The sequence below is a fragment of the Balaenoptera musculus genome, chromosome 11, assembly GCF_009873245.2.
Source record: "Balaenoptera musculus isolate JJ_BM4_2016_0621 chromosome 11, mBalMus1.pri.v3, whole genome shotgun sequence".
NCBI classification, from domain to species: Eukaryota; Metazoa; Chordata; class Mammalia; order Artiodactyla; family Balaenopteridae; genus Balaenoptera; species Balaenoptera musculus.
The window spans coordinates 21,372,809-21,392,075 of NC_045795.1; the positions used below are offsets into that span (position 1 = coordinate 21,372,809).

Here is a 19,267-nt window from a genome sequence, read left to right on the forward strand (position 1 = left end):
ACATGACCTCACTAAGGAGGATGGAGAATAAAGGGAATGATTTAAGTATATTTGGAAATGATCGGAAACTGTAAGACTCAGACAAAAGGAACTAACTTCACACAGCACTCTAGTTGGTATATCTGTTTCTCTTGGGAATATGAGACACAAATTCTGAAACAGCTGTACATGTACACTGGAGTTGAACAGATAAGTAAATGGATGGTAGACTGTGAGTGCCAGGTTTCTCATATTGGGCAGGGAAGTTACAAATAAGCTAGAGGGAAGGTTAAAATGATACACGTGGTATTGGATTAGAGTCAGAGACATCAGCATGTATTCACCTTTAGCTTAATATAGATATGGATGGATACAGAAATAAATATAGATATGTATGGATATATTGGTTAGTATACATATATAGTATAGTTTAACACTGGCAGCTGAGAGAGCCCAGAAGCAGTGACACCTCAGTGACAATGAGCACACCCTATATTGTTGACTCCAGGACTGGGACAGAGAAAATACAATATGAACCTGGAGCATCTTGCATTGACAGAAAGTAAGAAAATGCTTAAAAAAAAAAAAAGGGGAAATGGGTAGGGGGAATGTCAAAGGGACATAGGACCCAACCTAACAGCACCCAATGGCCAAAGCTGAAATAATTTGAGCAATAAAATAGTGTGTTATTGTATTACAACACAAAATATAAAATAAATATCAATGGATCCATATTGATATAAATAATTGAATAAATAACTAGTGGATAAAAAACTAATCTCCCTTACAGAGAATTCCAAATAATTTCTATAGCTACTCTCCCCTGCAGGATGGGGAGGTAAATTTCCCCTCCTCCCACTCCTTCTATGGGCTATGCTTAGTGACTTGCTTCAAAGAATAGAATATGGAAGGAGAGGTAACTTTACAGTGGGGAAACCTGGTAAGTAATACCTCAGTCAGGTGATCAAGAATAATATCATCAGTGATAAGTCATGTTAATAGCATGTATCCTTGATATGAGATGTATCCTTGAGGTGATGAGATTGGGACTTCTCTTCTGTGGTCTTTCGTACCCAAACCTATAACCCCAGTCTAATCATGAGAAAAAAAAAAAAAAATTAGAAAAATCCCAATTGAGGGGCATTCCACAAAATACCTGACCAGGTCAAGGTCATCAAAAACAAGGAAAGCCTGAGGAAAATGCATAGATCAAAGGACACTAAGGAAACATGACATGTAAATGTAACATGGTATCCTGGAAAGAATCTTGGAACAGAAAAAGAACATGAGGGGAAAACAGTGAAATCCTAATAAAGTGTAGTGTTTAGTTAATAGTAATGTACCAGTGTTGGTTTCTTAATTGCGATAAACATACCATAGTAGTATAAGATGTTAACAATAGGGGAAACTAGGTCAGGGGTATTCAGGAACTCTCTATACTATCTTTACAAATTTTCTGTAGATTTAAATTTAAATAGATCTAAAAATATTTAAAATTAAAAGTTTATCTTTTAGGGCTTCCCTGGTGGCGCAGTGGTTGAGAATCTGCCTGCCAATGTAGGGGACACGGGTTCAAGCCCTAGTCTGGGAAGATCCCACATGTCGCGGAGCAACTAGGCCCGTGAGCCACAACGACTGAGCCTGCGCGGCTGGAGCCTGTGCTCCGCAACAAGAGAGGCCGCGATAGTGAGAGGCCCGCGCACAGCGATGAAGAGTGGCCCCCGCTTGCCACAACTAGAGAAAGCCCTCGCACAGAAACGAACACATATAACACAACCAAAAAAAAAAAAAAAGTGTATCTTTTAAAAAGAGAAAGACTTAAGCACAATGTGTGCACCTCATTTGGGACTAATTCAAACAAACAAACTGAAAAAAAGTGGAGGGGCCTCCCTGAAGAAGTAGTTGATCCAAGTCTCAGGTGGGGAATACATAGTGAGCAGAAAGGCAGTTATGCCAGGAAACAAGGAAGGTCTCTGAAAATACAGCAAAAAGACACAGAAGCTGACTTAAAGGTCTTCCCATTAGCAAAATTTTGGATAATTCGAGAATCAAAAGAATGATGACAGTAATGCATATAACATGTTGAATTTTTAAAAGAATGCTTGAGGACATAAAAATATTGATAAAAGGGGAGAAATGTACCTTAACATTATGTAGATACCGCCTTAACCTAAGTGATCAAACTTAACCAATAGTGGGACAAAGTGACATAATGTACCTTCTGATGTGATGCCATGGGAGATACATATGTGGTACTCATGCCAACAATGCTTAATCATAATCTAATCATAAGAAAATAACTAGCCAAATCTTAATTGTGAACATTCTACAAAGCAACTGACCTTCACTCTTTAAAAATGTCGATGTTAAAAAACACAAAACGGTGGATGTAGTATTCAATACCACAGTTTATTTATCCATTGTACCTTTTTTTTGGATATTTGAGTTATTTTCAGTTTTTGGCTACTATAAATTATTCAGCTATGAACATTCGTGTACATGATTTAGGACACTTGTGTATGTATCACTGTTGAGAATTTACCTGGGAAGGGAATTATGGGCTCATAACATATATATCTTCAGTTTAGTTAACACCAAACTTATTTCCAAAGTCATCATACCAACTTAAATTAAGGGGTTAATTGCACAAAGTTCTATACTTTTGTGTGTTGGATCTTTCCATAATTTTTTAAAAATATAAGGTTAATAAGGAGGATAATTTCCTTCTCCTAAGACATACTACCAAAGGGGGCAAAAAGAGAAAGAAGGGAGGGGGGAGGAAGAAGGAAAATAATCCTAAAAATTATATATGATCATCTCTAACATTCTTCTAAGTTTTTTTTCCCTTTCCTGGCTTAGTGGCTGAGTGACTGACACAGAAGAGTTGAAAAAGAAATAAAGTATGATACATTCTTACCGGCACAAGCCAACAGTATCTATCTTCAATCCCTAAGGATAGAGTTACTTTTCTTTCCTTGAATCTCAGTTTCAGAGTCCCTCACTTCTACCACAATCCTTGAAATGGCTGTGTTTTACTCATTCTGAGAATACCAGCATCTTTCCCTTTATTCTCATCTATAACCCTCAAGCATTTCAGTTTAATCATCTACTAGTGAAGTACTTTCTTTCCATTCAGAAATACATTTTACTTTGCAACTACTACAAACTTGCCTCTATGTGTGTCTGAGCCAAAATTTCACAAAACAATAATTATTCTTACTATACATGTTTGCTGTTACTCTTATTGTGTGTATAAGCTACTCTGGTATACACATTTGCTATTCTATTTCTTTCTTTCTTTTTTAAAACGCTGTTTGCAAGCCACTGAATCGATTTCATAACTCACAATGGTCCCAAAGTTTGAAAAACACTAGTCACTACAGCTTCTCTGATCCTCAGATACTGTGCCACCATCTAAATGCTAATCTTTCCCGGCAGGCATTCAGAGCATTCTTTAGCACCAGAGGACTTTGTCCATCTGAAAATCTCGAGTCAAAGGTTATCTCCTGACAAAGGGAGTTCTCTGTGTCTCACGTGTCTCCTCTGTCCTCCTATATGGCATATAGTTCGTTGTAAGTCAGTGTCTACGTTTGACCACACAGTAATACGTTTTATAACCCGTTACACACACTTGAATACACAAAAGCTTCACGAAACAAATACTTGCCCTTTCTATATGTGTTGCTCTCTGATAATTTCTATTCCATTTGGGGGGAAAAAATGCTTTCACTCTGGAGAAGCACTTTATTTCCATGGCTCTGGGACCTGGAGATTAAAAGAAACAATGAGAAGTGTCCAACACAAAAAATGAATCTCTGTGGAGAGGACCTTCACTCTGCAGCTCGAGAAAGGATATTGCAGCCTTCATCCCCAAGTCCTACTTACTCCGGGAGGTAACAAGAATGGCCAAATGATTTTTATAAAGCCCATTTTAAGGATGTAAGGTAGGTGCATGACGTTGTTATTAAAGAAAAAGCATGAGTCCCCAAAACCACTCTGGCAGAAACAGTCATCCTGAGTGTGTCCCAACCGATCTCTTGAACAGGGAGCAACACAGATCCCACAATGGGGAAACCTACGAGGAAAAAGAGAACGGAAAAGGTAGACAAGTGCTAAAGAAAGGCCTTGATGTGCACACTTGCCTGGAACAAACCCCAGCATTGGCGATAGGACTCGAGACTTCACCTGGAGGCCAGGCGGTTGCCAGGATGTCCATCCAGACACTCCCACGACTCTTGTCCCGAGCGTTGTGGTGCCGCACGCAGCCTCACAACTGACAGTGGGGCATCTCCATAGAAAGCTTTTCCGAAAGGGCAAAGCGTACTGTCAGCCAATACTCCGGAACACACTATTCAGACTCCCACTAGACACTCACCCTCCCAAATAACGCGGGTTTGGGCGACGGAGCCAAAGGGCTGGCGGTGGGAAATGACGCAACAGAGGCGCCGGGAATCCTGTGCAACCAGCCACTCCCGCCGTCTCCATGACAACAGTCAGATTGGTCCCAGCGCTCAAGGCAGCGGTTTTTGATCTGGACCTAGGAAACAAGGGTCAAGCTTGGCACTCTAAGTCCTCCTGTCTTCCTGCTAGCAATCCAGTTTTGTTTATCCTCCCATGTCTTCGTCTTCTTGGCAGAGAATAACGCCTGCGTAAAACCAGAGTCTCAGGTTCCATTTATGTTGTTTAGGAATATAACCTGGGTACACTTACCAAGGCATATTTAACATCCAGAGCAGATAATTTTTTTTTAACACTTCTCTCCTCTGTACAAGAAAAATTATTTTCAGTAATAATCCTGAAATGGAATGAATAATAGTAATGGTCAGTGAAATAGTTTTTATTTCACTTCACATATAATTATGCAAGTTTTTAAAAAGTTTTTAATATAGGCCAAAAAGTTTTAAAATAATGGATTGGTATTTTTAATTACATGAATGTATTTCTGGGAAAAGATGAAAAAAACTCACCTACATATAGTGTTTTGCAGTAATGAATAATAACTTCATAGTTTCTGTTTTTGAGTCTTCTGCAAATTTCTCAATGACTGACAAAATTTAACCTGTTTGTATAGTCACCTTCAATAGACAGTATAGCCAGATTTGTCAATTTATCATCCCTTGTAGCTGATTGAAGAACGCTTTATTTATTTATTTTAACATCTTTATTGGAGTATAATTGCTTTACAGTGGTATGTTAGTTTCTGCTTTGTAAGAAAGTGAAGCAGCTATACATATACATATATCCCCATATCTCCTCCCTCTTGCATCTCCCTCCCACCTTCCCTATCCCACCCCTCTAGGTGATCACAAAGCACTGAGCTGATCTCCCTGTGCTATGCGGCTGCTTCCCACTAGCTATCTATTTTACATTTGGTAGTATATATAAGTCCATGCCACTCTCTCACTTCGTCCCAGCTTACCCTTCCCCCTCCCCGTGTCCTCAAGTCCATTATCTACGTCTGTGTCTTTATTCCTGTCCTGCCCCTAGGTTCTTCATACCCTTTTTTTTTTTTTTAGATTCCATATATATGTGTTAGCATACGGTATTTGTTTTTCTCTTTCTGACTTACTTCACTGTGTATGACAGACTCTAGGTCCATCCACCTCACTACAAATAACTCAATTTTGTTTCTTTTTATGGCTGAGTAATATTCCATTGTATATATGTGCCACATCTTCTTTATCCATTCATCTGTTGATGGACACTTAGGTTGCTTCCATGTCCTGGCTATTGTAAATAGTGCTGCAATGAACATTGTGGTACATGACTCTTTTTGAATTATGGCTTTCTCAGGGTTTATGCCCAGTAGTGGGATTGCTGGGTCGTATGGTAGGAAGAACGCTTTATTTTATTAAATTCATTTTAAGAAGTTTCTTTCACATGAAGCAACAGATATACAAATTGGGAAAATCTTAAAGGTAAGTTTGGTAGAAGTTCATAAAAGTCCCATTTCAAAATTCACAGCAATTGTTTACAAATGGATTTTAAGTTTCTCTGCAGTACAAAAATTGTAAATACACGAAGTCCAAGAAGTCACATAGAAAGGTGGATGTTAAGTATGCTCAGCATTTCTTCTGTTTTTAAGATTAAATTTTTTTTCTTGTCCCTCTTCTTCCAACCAATTTCTCTCCTTATATCTCTTAAACTCCTTATATTCAGGAGACCCTTTCCCCCTTAAAGAACACAAGATTTAATTCTAGCCTTGTATCTGTCTGTGTCATTTCACTCTTCATTCCATGATTTGTAAAAGGAAATGACAGTTATGTCACGGAAGAGGGATGAGTAGGAATGTCCAGGAATCAGTCCCTCCATAGAAACAACTATTGAGCTCGCAGGACTGTGTGAAGCAACTCTTTTGGAAATCTGGGGTCTAGTCAAACATTTGCAGAGTCCAGAGGAGAGATTGAAGAAGAGATTGATAAATTTTGGTGAATCTCACTGTTTCATGCAGTGGCTACCATCCCCCATCTCCTAGCACTATGGCAGGCAGCCAGTGGGAACTATTGGCCTTGCTCCTGGTGTAGCTTGCTGGTGCTGTGGTGGGCAATAAAGACCTTGCACTCTAAAAATTGGGGTTTAATGTTTTGATTGCTGATCACTGCTTTTGATTGCTGAGGAGCCAGTACAGAGGCCAGCCATAGTTTTAACTCCAAAGAGCTGAAATGGCTTCCCAACCCCTAGGGGATTTGAAAAAACAGTGCTTCACCCCATAAGCTTTGGTGTGTTGTGCTTTTGTTTTCATTCTTCTCAAGTTATTTTCTAATTTCCTTTGTGATTTCTTTTATGATCCATTGGTTGTTTAAGACTATGTTATTTAATTTCCACATAGTTATGAATTTTCTAATTTTCCTTTGTTATTTTTTTATTATTATTTATTTATTTATTTATTTATTTTTGGCTGTGTTGGGTCTTCGTTTCTGTGCGAGGGCTTTCTCTAGTTGCGGCGAGTGGGGGCCACTCTTCATCGCGGTGCGCGGGCCTCTCACTGTCGCGGCCTCTTTTGTCGTGGAGTACAGGCTCCAGACGCGCAGGCTCAGTCGTTGTGGCTCACGGGCCTAGTTGCTCCGTGGCATGTGGGATCTTCCCAGACCAGGGCTCGAACCCGTGTCCCCTGCATTGGCAGGCAGATTCTCAACCACTGCGCCACCAGGGAAGCCCCTCCTTTTGTTATTGATTTCTAGTTTCATTCCATTTTGATCAGAAAATATTCTTTGTATGATATTAATCTTTTAAAAATTATTAATGCTTTTATTGTGGTCTAACATATGCTCTATCCTGGAGAATGTTCCATGTTCACTTGAGAAGAATGTGTGTTCTGCTGTTGTTGGGTGAAATGTTCTATATATATATTTTGTTAGGTCTAACTGGTTTATATTGTTGCTCAAATCCTCTATTTTTTTTAAACTAATCTGTCTGGTTGCTCTATTCATTAAAGAATTCCATCTGCAATAGCATCAAAAATAATAAAATACCTAAGAAGAAATTTAGCCAAGGAGGCAAAAGATTTGTACTTCAAAAAGTACAAAACATTGCTGAAAGAAATTAAAGAAGACCTAAGTAAATGGAAAGACATACCATGTTCATGAATTGGAAGACACTATTAAGATGGCAATACTACTCAAAGCAGATTTGATGTATTCCCTGTCAAAATCCCAACAATGTTTTTTACAGAAATAGAAAAACCCATCCTAAAATTCATATGGAATCTCAAGGGACCCTCAAAACCAAAACAAATTTTGAAAAGGAACAAGTTGGAAGATTCATACTTCCTAATTTCAAAACTTACCACAAAGCTACACAGTGGTAATCTCAACAGTGTGGTGCCGGAATAGGGATATACGTCTAGACCAATGGAATAGAAAAGAAAGTCCAGAAAAAACAAATTCCACATATATATCAACTGATTTTCAACCAGTGCTAAGACCACATAATTGGGAAGTAACAGTCTTTTCCAACAAATGGTACTGGGAAAACTGGATATACACATACAAAATAATGAAGTTGTATGCTTACTTTACACCAAATACAAAAAATAATTCAAAATGTATCAAAGATCTAAATTTAAGAGTAAAACTATAAAACTCTGAGTATAAAACATAGGTAAAAATCTTCATGACCAGAATAGGATCCTGATTTTATTTACCTTTACTTCTCTTGATGGAATTTGGGAAGTGTCCTGCATTTAATTGCATCTAAGCATCTAGACTGTGCAAAAAAGCCTGTTTCTCCAGAGATGGTCTGAGGACCACCTGCATTAGAATTATCTGGGATGCCCCCTGAAAATGCAGTGTTTCTGGGACTTTCCTCTGACCAACGAGTGCGAAGCCTGGGAATCTGTATTTTAACCAGCTCTCCAGGTATGCTGTTTAAAACTAAATCACTGGTTTGGACTATACTGCATAGAATGTATTAAGATCTTCAGGACCTTTCTAGGGTCTCCAGCATCAACTTTCTCAGGCCTCTAGCATCAACTTCTCAATCTCGGCGTCACACACACCAGGGAAAGTGCTTTGCAAAAATCTCCAGGAAAATGAGTCTGAACACAACCTGGCGGTCCCGGAGTCTGCAGCGCAGGCGCACAGCCACGGCCTCTGGTATGCTGCCCATTCTCCCCATCGTCTCTGTTCTCTAACAGATCATCCGCTCCAGGAGAATTAGGTCGGGGCCGTTGATCAGGCAATGACTGGCCCCACATACTGACAAGGACACGACCAGGGGTCTGAGTGGAAGAGTGTCTGTGACCTCGGGAACCTTGGTGAGCGCGGGAGCAGTGGGTCGACGCAAGGGTTTCCCATTAATCCTTCCGGCTTCCTCAAGCCCCGCGCACTAAGGTTCTGTCTACGCGTGGGTCCGGCCCAGGGTGTGTCCCGGCGCTCGCCCCGAGGCGGCCGGTGAGTGGGGCACGCCGGGCTCCGGGGCCCGGGGCCTGGACGGGTGGGCCTGGAGGCTCTAGGAAGTGGTCGTGCCGAAACACTCAACTCTCTCGGGGGTAGACCGGCGAGAGGTCCAAGGGTGGTCTGGCCGCAGATCCGGCCGAGAGGTGCCTCCGCGGCTGGGACGCGGCACGGTGTCTCTGAGCGGCGCCCAGCGCTCACCTTGCGGGTGGGCACAACCTAGTCCCTCAGCTGCGCTGACAGCAGGTGGTGTTCTCCGGTGAACCCCTGGGAGATGGAAAAGCTCAGAGTTTCATTCCGCTCCGCTCTAGCTGGGCGAGGAAGGGCTTCTGTACTCGGGGTGTTTCCCAGATGCTTACCGTGTGCCAGGCACTGTTCTAAGAGTTTTTACCAGCGTTAACTCATTTAATCCTCGCGTTAACCCCATGAGATGTACGATTATTATCCTCATGTTACAGATTTTAAAATTGAGGCACACAGAGATGAAGTACCTTACTTAAAGTTACAGAGCTTGAGAGTAGTAGTATTTATTTTATGGTTCTGATGATGACGGTTGTACTTCAGTATAGTAGGTGTTGTTAGGGGTATTGACAAATGCTGTATATCAAATTCTGTGAATTTGTTGTGACTTTGAACCAATCTTCAAGGACACTGTTGTCTGAAGACCATCTTTTGGTAGGCCTGGAGACTTGACTGTCTCTGTTTTAGAGTTGAACAGAGGCTGCCTAGGCCCTCCTGCTGACTCCTGTGCATTCGCAAAGGCTCCAGGAAGTAGTCAGCCCGATACCAGAAAGCAAAGCACCAGAAGAAGAGCTATTCCAGAACCCTCAGAACCTGCTTCCTTCGGAATGAGATAATTTCTTAATATTCAAGGGAGTATATACAAGGGAAAATTATTCCAAGATCAGCAATTGATTATAAGGGAAAGTGGCATGGTCAAAAGAATTTCAGATGGTTAAGGTAACAGGAGGGGGTCAGGGCTGTGAGGGCTGGAAACTTAGTCATATAAAGAGGAGAATGGGGTTTGCTGGTGCTGCAGCACTTTGTGACCACTGTACTTTCGAGAATAATGATTTAGTAAGGATACGATATCTATAGACCAGAAAGGTGATCCAGGTAAAACTAAAGTATGAGGAAGAAAGGAGAAAAAGAGAAAAAGAGAGGCAACATTCCACATCATGGTGGAGGAACCCCTTGTATGAAACCTAGATAAGGGTATGGTCCTAACCTTGTGGAGACAGAGACCTCCTAGCCTCTCTGAAATATATCTGGGGGCTCCGCCTGAGACCTTTGTCATATCCACCGGCTCTGCCTTCCCCATTTCATGTGCATCCTCCAAAGCCAGGAAAAAGAATGCATCTGTCCACTCTCTAGAACAGCAGCACAAATCCTCTGAGAGCATCTTTCCCTAAATGTATACTATCACAATTTAAAAACTAATTCATTTGAGGTAAGCACAGCAGCAATATCTCCTTATGTCATAGATGATATTCTTTATAGTAAGCTTTGCCATTTATAATGTGTAGCATTCACAGAAGCTTTGTGAGAAAAGACAAGGGAGTACTAGTAATGCCATTTTATAGTGTGGGACCAGCTTTTCAAAAAGGTGAGTGGCTTGCCCAGAGATGCACAGCCCTGTGGTGGAGCAATATCATCTGCCTTCTGTTTTGACTCTCAGGAAGAAGCGACTACTGCCTACTCCCTTTGAACTCATATCCCATGTGAGGAAATCGATAAGCAGACTGGATTATATGCCTCGGAACGCCTAGAGAGTTTAGAGAGAGTTTGGACTCAGCCCAGACCAATTCCCTTTACCTTTTCTCATTAAAGAACTAGGGACTTAAGCCCAGACATAAATGTCTACTGTCATTTTCTTTGCGTCTGGGAGGAGGTGGGGTTACTTTAGGACATTTGTTTTACCTCTTAATACCTAGGGTTGCATTCACCTGGCCCAATGTGGACATTACTAGACCAGTGACTCTGGACACCTTAGGGTAAGACCTGTTATCCCCAGATTTGCCCTTTACCAGAAAGAAAATGAAGAGGAGGTGGAAGAGGGAAAGGCAACTTTCTATCTCACTATAGGATCGTATACCATGTATGTTAAGGATTCTTCCTTCTTTTCTGGAAGTTTGTGCCATCTCGCCAAGTGGAGACACATGTATTTCTCTTTTCAGAGAATGTCCCTTCTTAGGTGAGTGTGGCAAATTTTGCCCAGTATGGGATTAGTCCCTGGTTGCCTGCTGACTGCTTTTGATGTCTTCCTCAGCACTCCCTTGCTCTATTTCAGCATTAGGCGATTGACCTCTTTCTCAAACAGTTTCCTCTGAAACATGGACCTTAGGCTCTCACATGTCTCTGGGGATTTGAAAAAGAGTCTGTTCATTCTAGTCTTATCCCCTTAGTCTAGGCAGATGGGTCTGTGCCTCAGAGTTTGGAATCTAAAATTAAATTCCAGGAATCAGACAGCTCTGGACTAATCAAGTCCAACATCTTCCTTTTACAGATGAGGATACATAAAACCAGACTAGTTATTTTTCCTTGGTTTTTATTTAGCTACCAACAGAGCTATGATCAAAATCCAGATTACTTGGTAAATGTAATACCAAGTAATTATTTATACCACGGGGCCTCTATCTGGTGTTTCACTGATTTATGCCAAGGATGTCACTTGCTTTGTGGTGGCACTTTAGTGGAAGCCAGGAAATTTAATCCTTAGTTTACACAGATAGGGCTTTTAGTGTGGTTGGGACTTATTGCAGCCTCTCAGGATAGTCATCTCTCAGAGGTAGTCACTCTTGTGTCAAGGTCATGCTGGTGTCCTTGGATCAGTGGAGTTTAGTTCCTTGGCCCTTTAGAGGCCATATGAATGGAAAGCATGACTCAAGTGTTCTTTCCCTGCCTGTTGAGAAGCAGTAAGTATGATGTAGTGTAGTGAGTTTGAGTCCAGGATTTATCACTTGGCCTTGGGCCAAATTACTTATCGTTTCTGTACCTCAAATTCTTCATTTGTATTTTGGAAATAATAATAGTAACCCTCTCATTGTTGTGAGACAAAAATGAGTCTGTATTCATAAAATGCTTAGAATAGGCAGACCCAAGAGAAAAGACCAAAAAAGGGCCTTTCCAGAGGCTGCACCTCCAAGTCAGGTTCCTTTCACAGTTGGGTTCTTCTTTTTTTTTTTTTTAATGTAGAAACTTTCCCCAATGTGGTTTCTGTGTGTCTGTCATAGGTGTCACATATACAAACACATAATGCATAATACAGTTATACATGTCATGAGCTTATTTGAAATGCAAAAACAACTACGTCTTGGGACTCTTGTACTGCACTCTATATACACATTAAATTATAATTATCTTATATCAAATTGGCATATTTTACCAATCATCAAGGTATTAATAAGCATGAGAGTAAACCCTCAACTTCAAATTGGCTCTCTCCTTTGAACTCTGTCCTAGTTCTCTCTCTGTTCAGGAGATCCTGCCTACTTTTAGATGTCCTGTTTTAATGGTTCTAGTGAGTCAGTTTATAAAGCTCTTCACATTTCAGATCTTCCTGGTTTCCCTTTGTCTCCAAAAACCTGAACAAAATCTCTTCTCAACAATATCTCTTCTCCAAGATGGAATGTAATATGTAATAATGTAATAATATTCCACTATGTACAAAATTCCCACTGTTCCTACGTCACCTTTATGGCAGTGTGGGTGTTCTCAGATCTTCAAGGACTTCTGCTGGGGACAAGGACTTTTGCTTTAAGGCTTTAGAGGCTTTGCAATTTACCGCCTGAGAGAGTCACTATTTATCTATTGTGTAACTGTTAATACTTTAGTTCCATTGCACTAGAGAAGTAATTCTCTACCTTTCAAACCTACCATCCCCTTTACTATCTTGAAATAAAATTTATAGATAATATTAACTACCTATAGATAAAATTTCCAGAATATCACTATGTTACCTTAACTGTAATATAAAGGAGAAAGAAAAGGAAAGTAATTTATAATAGAATAATAGTTTTTCAGCATGTAAATGATTGGATGAAATAGACACTTGTACCTATTCATAGAATCATGTGAATACAACAGCTACAAATGCAGACTGATACGTGAATGTTGTATTTGTGAATCTAATGTCATGAGTGGCTTGATTTTCCTAAAATGGCGAACAATTCCAAATATCATTCAAAGAAAAAGAAGTATATTTCCTTGATTTTCCAATACATAGCAAAGTTGTGCAAAATACTTTGTATTTATTTGTAAAGTAGTTCCAGTCTCAGGTAACCATTAACAACTCTTTTGAAAGTCTGGCAGGATAAGGGACATTCTTTGTTTTACAGGAATCCCTGACCCCCACTAAATTCTAATAGCCCCATTCAATCAATATGACAACCAAAACCAAAACCAAAACAAAAAAAACCACACACACAAACCCTCACAAATTCCCAAAACTCTCCTTAGGAGGTGATATTGCTGCCTTGAGGATTACTGTAATAGAGGAGAGAAGTAACAGTGAACTGCCAATAGAATAATGATGGAGTAGCTTAAGGATCTGGGCTGCAAGAATGTAGGCCAGCCAACCTAAGCAGTAAGACAAATGCCTACTAAGGAATGTTAGCGCCAAAAAGTGTGCAACTGGATTTTATTGCAAGGTTCTAAATAAATTAGAAAATCTGACTTCTCAGCCAACCCAGTGGTAGAGTTTTGTGTTCCATGCTTTCAGTTGAAAGGCATGTTCTTCGCAAAGCTGGACACAGACAGCATCGTCATGTTGCTCTTGAGGTTCTCCATGGATGGCTTCTTCGTGAACATCCTCCAAGATTCATTTCCACATATGGGAGGTTCCCAGTCTCTGAGAAAGGCAAGACTTTTGAAACCAGATCAACTCTTAACCTAGTGGATCTTAAATTGTGCTGTGAGCAGAAACATTAGGGGAACTATTATACAATTTGTTGCCTACTGTCATGCCCAAGGGCTCTGAATGAATTTACAAGAGAATGGGTTAAAGAAAAAACTTCAGTGGGGAAACAGAGTCCAGAGAAGGGCTGGAAGAGTAGGCACAGATTCCCATATCCTCCCCATTTTACCAACAGAGCCAGGATGCTCTGCTAGACACTCAGTGTAGGTCAGTATTCTAGGAGAGGGCCTTGCTGCTCTTCCTTATTGTAAGGCAAGTGTTAGGACAACCTTGTGAGTGGGGAGATGAACAGACTGCTTGGTACAGTCTGAATGTGGGGTGCCAGCTTTTTACAGGAATCATCTGGGAAAGCTAGCTGCCTAATACCTGGAAACCTTGAGATCCTTGGGAAGTGTTGGCCCTTCTAGCAGAAGGAAGAAGTCACCTGTCCTAAGGGAAGCTGAGTTTATGTTTTAGACCCTCTGGCTGTGAGAAGAATGTTTGGTAGAAAGGCTGGTCCCAGTGAACACATTTTTCAGGCAACCTAGAGAGTGTTTCTAAGGTTCATTTTGGACAATTCAACTTGTCGAGTCATATAAACTTAATAAATACAAATGCCTGGGCCTCATTGTACTTAACTAGGTCTGAGGTAACACCCAGTATCTAGAGTAACAAGTTCCATAAGTGATTCTGATGGGTATGTGTATAACCTTTCTTTTGGAACCAGTTTTAGCCCAGAACTTTCAGATACCCATTTTCTCCAGCCCCTCCTGCCACAGCCTCTAAAAATGCACACTATGGTTTTTGTTTGTTTGTTTGTGGGGGTTTTTTTGGCTGCACTGTGAGGCTTGTGGCATCTTAGTTCCCCAACCAGGGATTGAACCTAGGCCCTCGGCAGTGAAAGCACGGAGTCCTAACCACTGGACCGCCAGGGAATTCCCACACACTATCTTTTCTATAGATCAAAGCATTAATGTTGAGCTCTCAATAGCCCTGTGTCTCCAGCACCAATAGCCTTGTGTTAAATCATTTCCAATCAGCAGGAATCCCAGCATGTGAATTGGACATGATCACCCAGTTGGAGAAAGAACAACTGTAGACACTGGATCTTCAGGGAGCTGAAGAGGGGAGTGACCAAAAATATCTGTCTAGGTGAGTAGTATCATGAAAAGGCCACCAATCTGAAATTTCGGAGACATGAGTTCTAGTCTAAGCTCTTGCAATTTGCTGGGTGACTTAAGTTACTCACTCTGTTTTCTATCTGTCAAATAAGCAAGTTGGCCTTGATGAACTCTAAGTTAAGATCTGTCATGATGAGCTCTGTTAATCCTCTGAATTCTGTGGTTGTAGACTTGTTTAGAAGAATACCTAAACTAGCTGGAAGAAGGGTTGGGGGATCAAAGGGAGATCAAATGGGGATAGCAGGGTAATAGTTATCATTTCTGAAATTCTGTTTTCTCTCTTTGCCAAGAGAATGGTTACATCCAAGCTTGATACAGTCTTCCTCACTTTTTGTATTTTGGCAGGGGGGTGGTGGTTATGTTTTCTACATTTGAGAGTCTTTACTTTTCTCATCCCTTTCCTTTCTCTCATTTACCATAACTAATTGGCTACAATAGTTAATAGCTCATTTTACTTTCTAATCCCCTATTCTCTGCTCATCAATTGGTATATCTGCTCATGTCCATTTTGGGGGCTCAGCATATTACCCACGCCCCTACCTGTATTTCTTGATGTCTCTGTGCACCCACTGTGAAAACTCTGTTATCACTTCTGGCCTTGTTCACTTCTCTTTCATTGTCCCTTTTAAGTTTCTGCCCATATAAAGTTGCCAGTGTGCATGAATTGCAAATTAGTTGTCTTTTTTTTTTCTGCTGGTTTATTTTCCTTGCTCTCCACACTAGACACAGGTGACATTTGCACTTTAAATGTCTTTCAGATAGGGAGATTTGAACTGAACCAAAGCATCAACACCAATCAGGCTATTTCTGAAGAACTAGAGTTTTCAGGGTCAGCAATGGAAAGTCTCCGAAGGAATACTGCCCAACATCCTATGAATGAAGAAGTCTGTAAAAGTGAGGGCCAGTTGTCAAGGCAGACAAAATGTCCTACACAGAAGAAATCTTCTTTTGAGAAAACAGCAATCAGAAAAGTGTCAATGACCCTCAAGGAAATTTTCACTAGGGAGAGAGGCCCTGAATCCAGTGAATTTAGTCTAAGCTCAAAACTTAATACACGGCAGAAAATTCCAAAGGGAGCTATGTCCCCCATATCTAGGAAAAACTCCAAAGATAATTCAGGCTTAATTAAACACCAAAAACTCTTTCTGCAAAGGAAACCTTGTAAATGCAATGAATGTGGTAAAGCCTTTAGTTACCAATCAGACCTTATTGTTCACAGTAGAATTCATGGTGGAGAAAAGCCTTTTGCATGCAATGAATGTGGGAAAACTTTTAGCCGAAGTACACACCTTATTGAACATCAAAGAACTCACACCGGAGAGAAACCTTATGAATGCAGTGAATGTGGAAAAGCTTTTAGCCGGAGTACACACCTTAATCTACATCAGAGGATCCATACTGGAGAAAAACCATATGAATGTAGTGAATGTGGAAAAGCCTTTAGCCGAAGCACTAACCTTAGTCAGCATCAGCGAACTCATAGTCAAGAAAAACCTTACAAATGTAATGAATGTGGGAAAGCCTTCAGTGACCGTTCAACCATAATTCAGCATCAACGAATACACACTGGAGAGAATCCCTATGAATGCAGTCAATGTGGAAAAGCTTTCAGTTGGATCTCATCTCTTACTGAACATCAGAGAACACACACTGGGGAGAACCCCTATGAGTGCAGTAACTGTGGGAAAGTATTCAGTCGGAGCTCATCCCTTGTTGAACATCAGAGAATACACACTGGAGAAAAGCCCCACGAGTGTAGAGAGTGTGGAAAGGGCTTCAGTCGGAGCTCCTCCCTTATTATTCACCAGAGAACTCATACGGGAGAGAAGCCTTACAAGTGTAATAACTGTGGGAAAACCTTCAGTCAGAGTTCATCTCTCATCAGACATCAGCAACTTCACACTAAAGAGTAATATCTGTGCTTTCCTTAATGTTAGCACAAGAGCACACAGCATAACCTCCCACAGCTGAAAAGAAACATATATACTTGTTTGAATTTTCCTTCCTACTAGCTAGCTCTAAGCCAGTTTCAAGCTAGCCTTCCTTCCTTTTTGTAAACTAAATGCTCAAATGAGTGATCGATCCAACAAGGGGATGACTTTTAAAACCTAACGTATTCACCCTAATATTCTGGAGGGCTCCAACTTAGAATATACAGCTACCTAACACCTTGCAGTTCCTCACCTTATCTATTCCATGGAGCTTGGGTCCCTGAACAACCAGTGAACCCTCTCTTTCCCAACCACATCAGCTCCTTCACTTAAAAGAGGAAATCCCATGTGTGTGCATTTTCATGCTTGCTGGCTCCAGTAGCAGAAGAGAAGGAGCTGGCTTCAGATTAGGACAAAAAATTCCCACCAGTTTGGGGATAAAAAATTCAGTCTCAAATTAATATGGACAAATTTTTCTCTTCATTCCTCCCTTACCTTTTTTGCTATAGCATAGTTTCCTCAAAGTATAGCCCATAGCTCTAATGTGCCTAACTAATCCCAGTGTTATCTTATCTTATCCTTATCAAGAAGGTCCTAAAAATCTTAGCTCCTCCATTATCTTTTTAAAAATTGCTGCCCTATTTTAAAAACTTTTCTTTTGTTTACAGACTTCATGAAACATATACCATCTGATTCTGACTCTCACCAGCCTTGTTAAGCTGATCTGTCAAAGACAAACTCCATGCCTCTTTCTCAGTCCTCTTCCTACTTGACATTTGCAGAATTGGCACTTTTGGCCACTCTTATGCCTTAAAACGTGAGCTTCTGGGATCCATTGTTCTGTGCTGATCCACACTTTTCCTACCTTACAGCACTTCTTTGATTAACAATGATCAGCTCTGTGACTTTGGGCAAGAGTTGGACCAGAATAATTTCATTTTATTGGCTTATAGTACTTCATGTTATTCAATTAGATTGTAAGCTTCTTGAAAACAGAAATCTTGCTTTAGATCCCTATAAAACATCACACAGTGCTGAGTAGTCACTAAATGCCCCATAATTATTGCTTACTGATTCCTCTTTATCTATCCTGGGTAATCAGTCTGCTAGGATTTATTTGAAATGTCTTGATAGTTGATTTCTTTCTCTCTATTCCTACTGCTGCTGCCAAGTCCTCAGTAGTTTGGGTCTAGATTACCAGAGTAAACACATTGTTGCTGCTCTTGTCTCCCTGTCTTTATATAGCTGCCTGACTAAACTATCACTTGGTTCAGAAAGAATCCACAGTTTCCCGTTGTCCCAAGGAAAAAGTTCAAAGTGCTTTAACTTGAAGACCTTGCACAGTTGGATCTATTTACTTATTTTCCATTACTCCCCAGTACAACTGGGCAGCCCTGTCCTTTGTCTCTACGACACCCTTTCTCTTCACACTTGGCTCCTCTTCAAACTATTCCGTGGCACCCTTTTACATACCCTGCTTTCCTCCCTGTATCTCCAGAAATCTATCCATACTTTATAAAAGGCCCTGGTCAGGTCCTGCCTCCTCTGTGATAATTTCAGTCCCCCCCCCCACCCCGCTTCTTAGAAGTCCTTTACAGTGATGGTTTGCCTTATTCTCCTGTATTACATACTTTCTTTTTCTGTTCTCTGGTTCTGTCAGGTGCTTTTTTCCATGAACTTTTTTGAAGTTAGAAATTGTCTTAAGTCTCTTAGAAGCCCCATCTAATGCTTAGGACAATACAGGCCTGGATTGTAGTTTTACTCTAAATCAGGAGGGTTTAATTTAATAATGCAGTCACTTTACTCTTTTGAATGGAGAGATTACCTCATAAATATTTTGGTCCTTTTTGTCCTACCTTGAATTATATACATTAAGCCTTGGGACTGACTCTCCTTCAGAGCTCCTGGGATGCTGGCCTCTTGGCTTTCCACTTCATGAGACTGTTTTAAGGAGTAGGTGGGTTTATTCATATAAAGTGATGAAAACAGTGCCTAACATATAGTAAGTGTTCAATAAATGCTAATTGTTATGATTCTATTCCTTCATATCTGCCTGTAGTCTTTTATTTCATCCCTAAAGGGTCTGTAACTCCACAGAATGGAAAACTAGGATCACAATCAAATAAGTAAGAAGATATTTCTTCTAACTGCCATCACAGACAATTGTCATCTATTTTATTATAACTCTATTGTGTGTCAAAAATGACTCAAGGCAGCTTACACGATATGATAAAATACAAAACTGAAAAAAATACAAATCAGTATTAAAGAAGAAAATGCCTAGAAGATCAAGATTATGACAAATTATGGTATGCCAGATAGTTATTCAGGTATGAAAGTGAGATAGTCATTTGCTTACATTGTATTTGGAAGGGGAGAAAATGTCCA

At 40.4% G+C, this 19,267-nt stretch overlaps 1 protein-coding gene across 2 annotated transcripts; it reads left to right on the forward strand.

Moving 5' to 3' along the window:
- The first annotated feature begins 8,633 nt into the window (after nucleotides 1-8,633).
- On the forward strand, nucleotides 8,634-16,861 carry ZNF391 (zinc finger protein 391). 2 transcript variants are annotated; one of them, XM_036869567.1, is made up of 3 exons: nucleotides 8,634-8,734; nucleotides 14,808-14,919; nucleotides 15,707-16,861. In XM_036869567.1, the coding sequence occupies exon 3, from the start codon at nucleotides 15,785-15,787 to the stop codon at nucleotides 16,859-16,861; it is 1,077 nt and encodes a 358-aa protein (XP_036725462.1). In that variant the 5' UTR covers nucleotides 8,634-8,734; nucleotides 14,808-14,919; nucleotides 15,707-15,784. The 2 variants fall into 2 exon arrangements, with proteins under 2 accessions (XP_036725462.1, XP_036725463.1); XM_036869568.1 differs by lacking the exon at nucleotides 8,634-8,734 and adding an exon at nucleotides 8,847-8,870 and having other exon boundaries at nucleotides 14,811-14,919.
- Nucleotides 16,862-19,267: the final 2,406 nt, after the last annotated feature.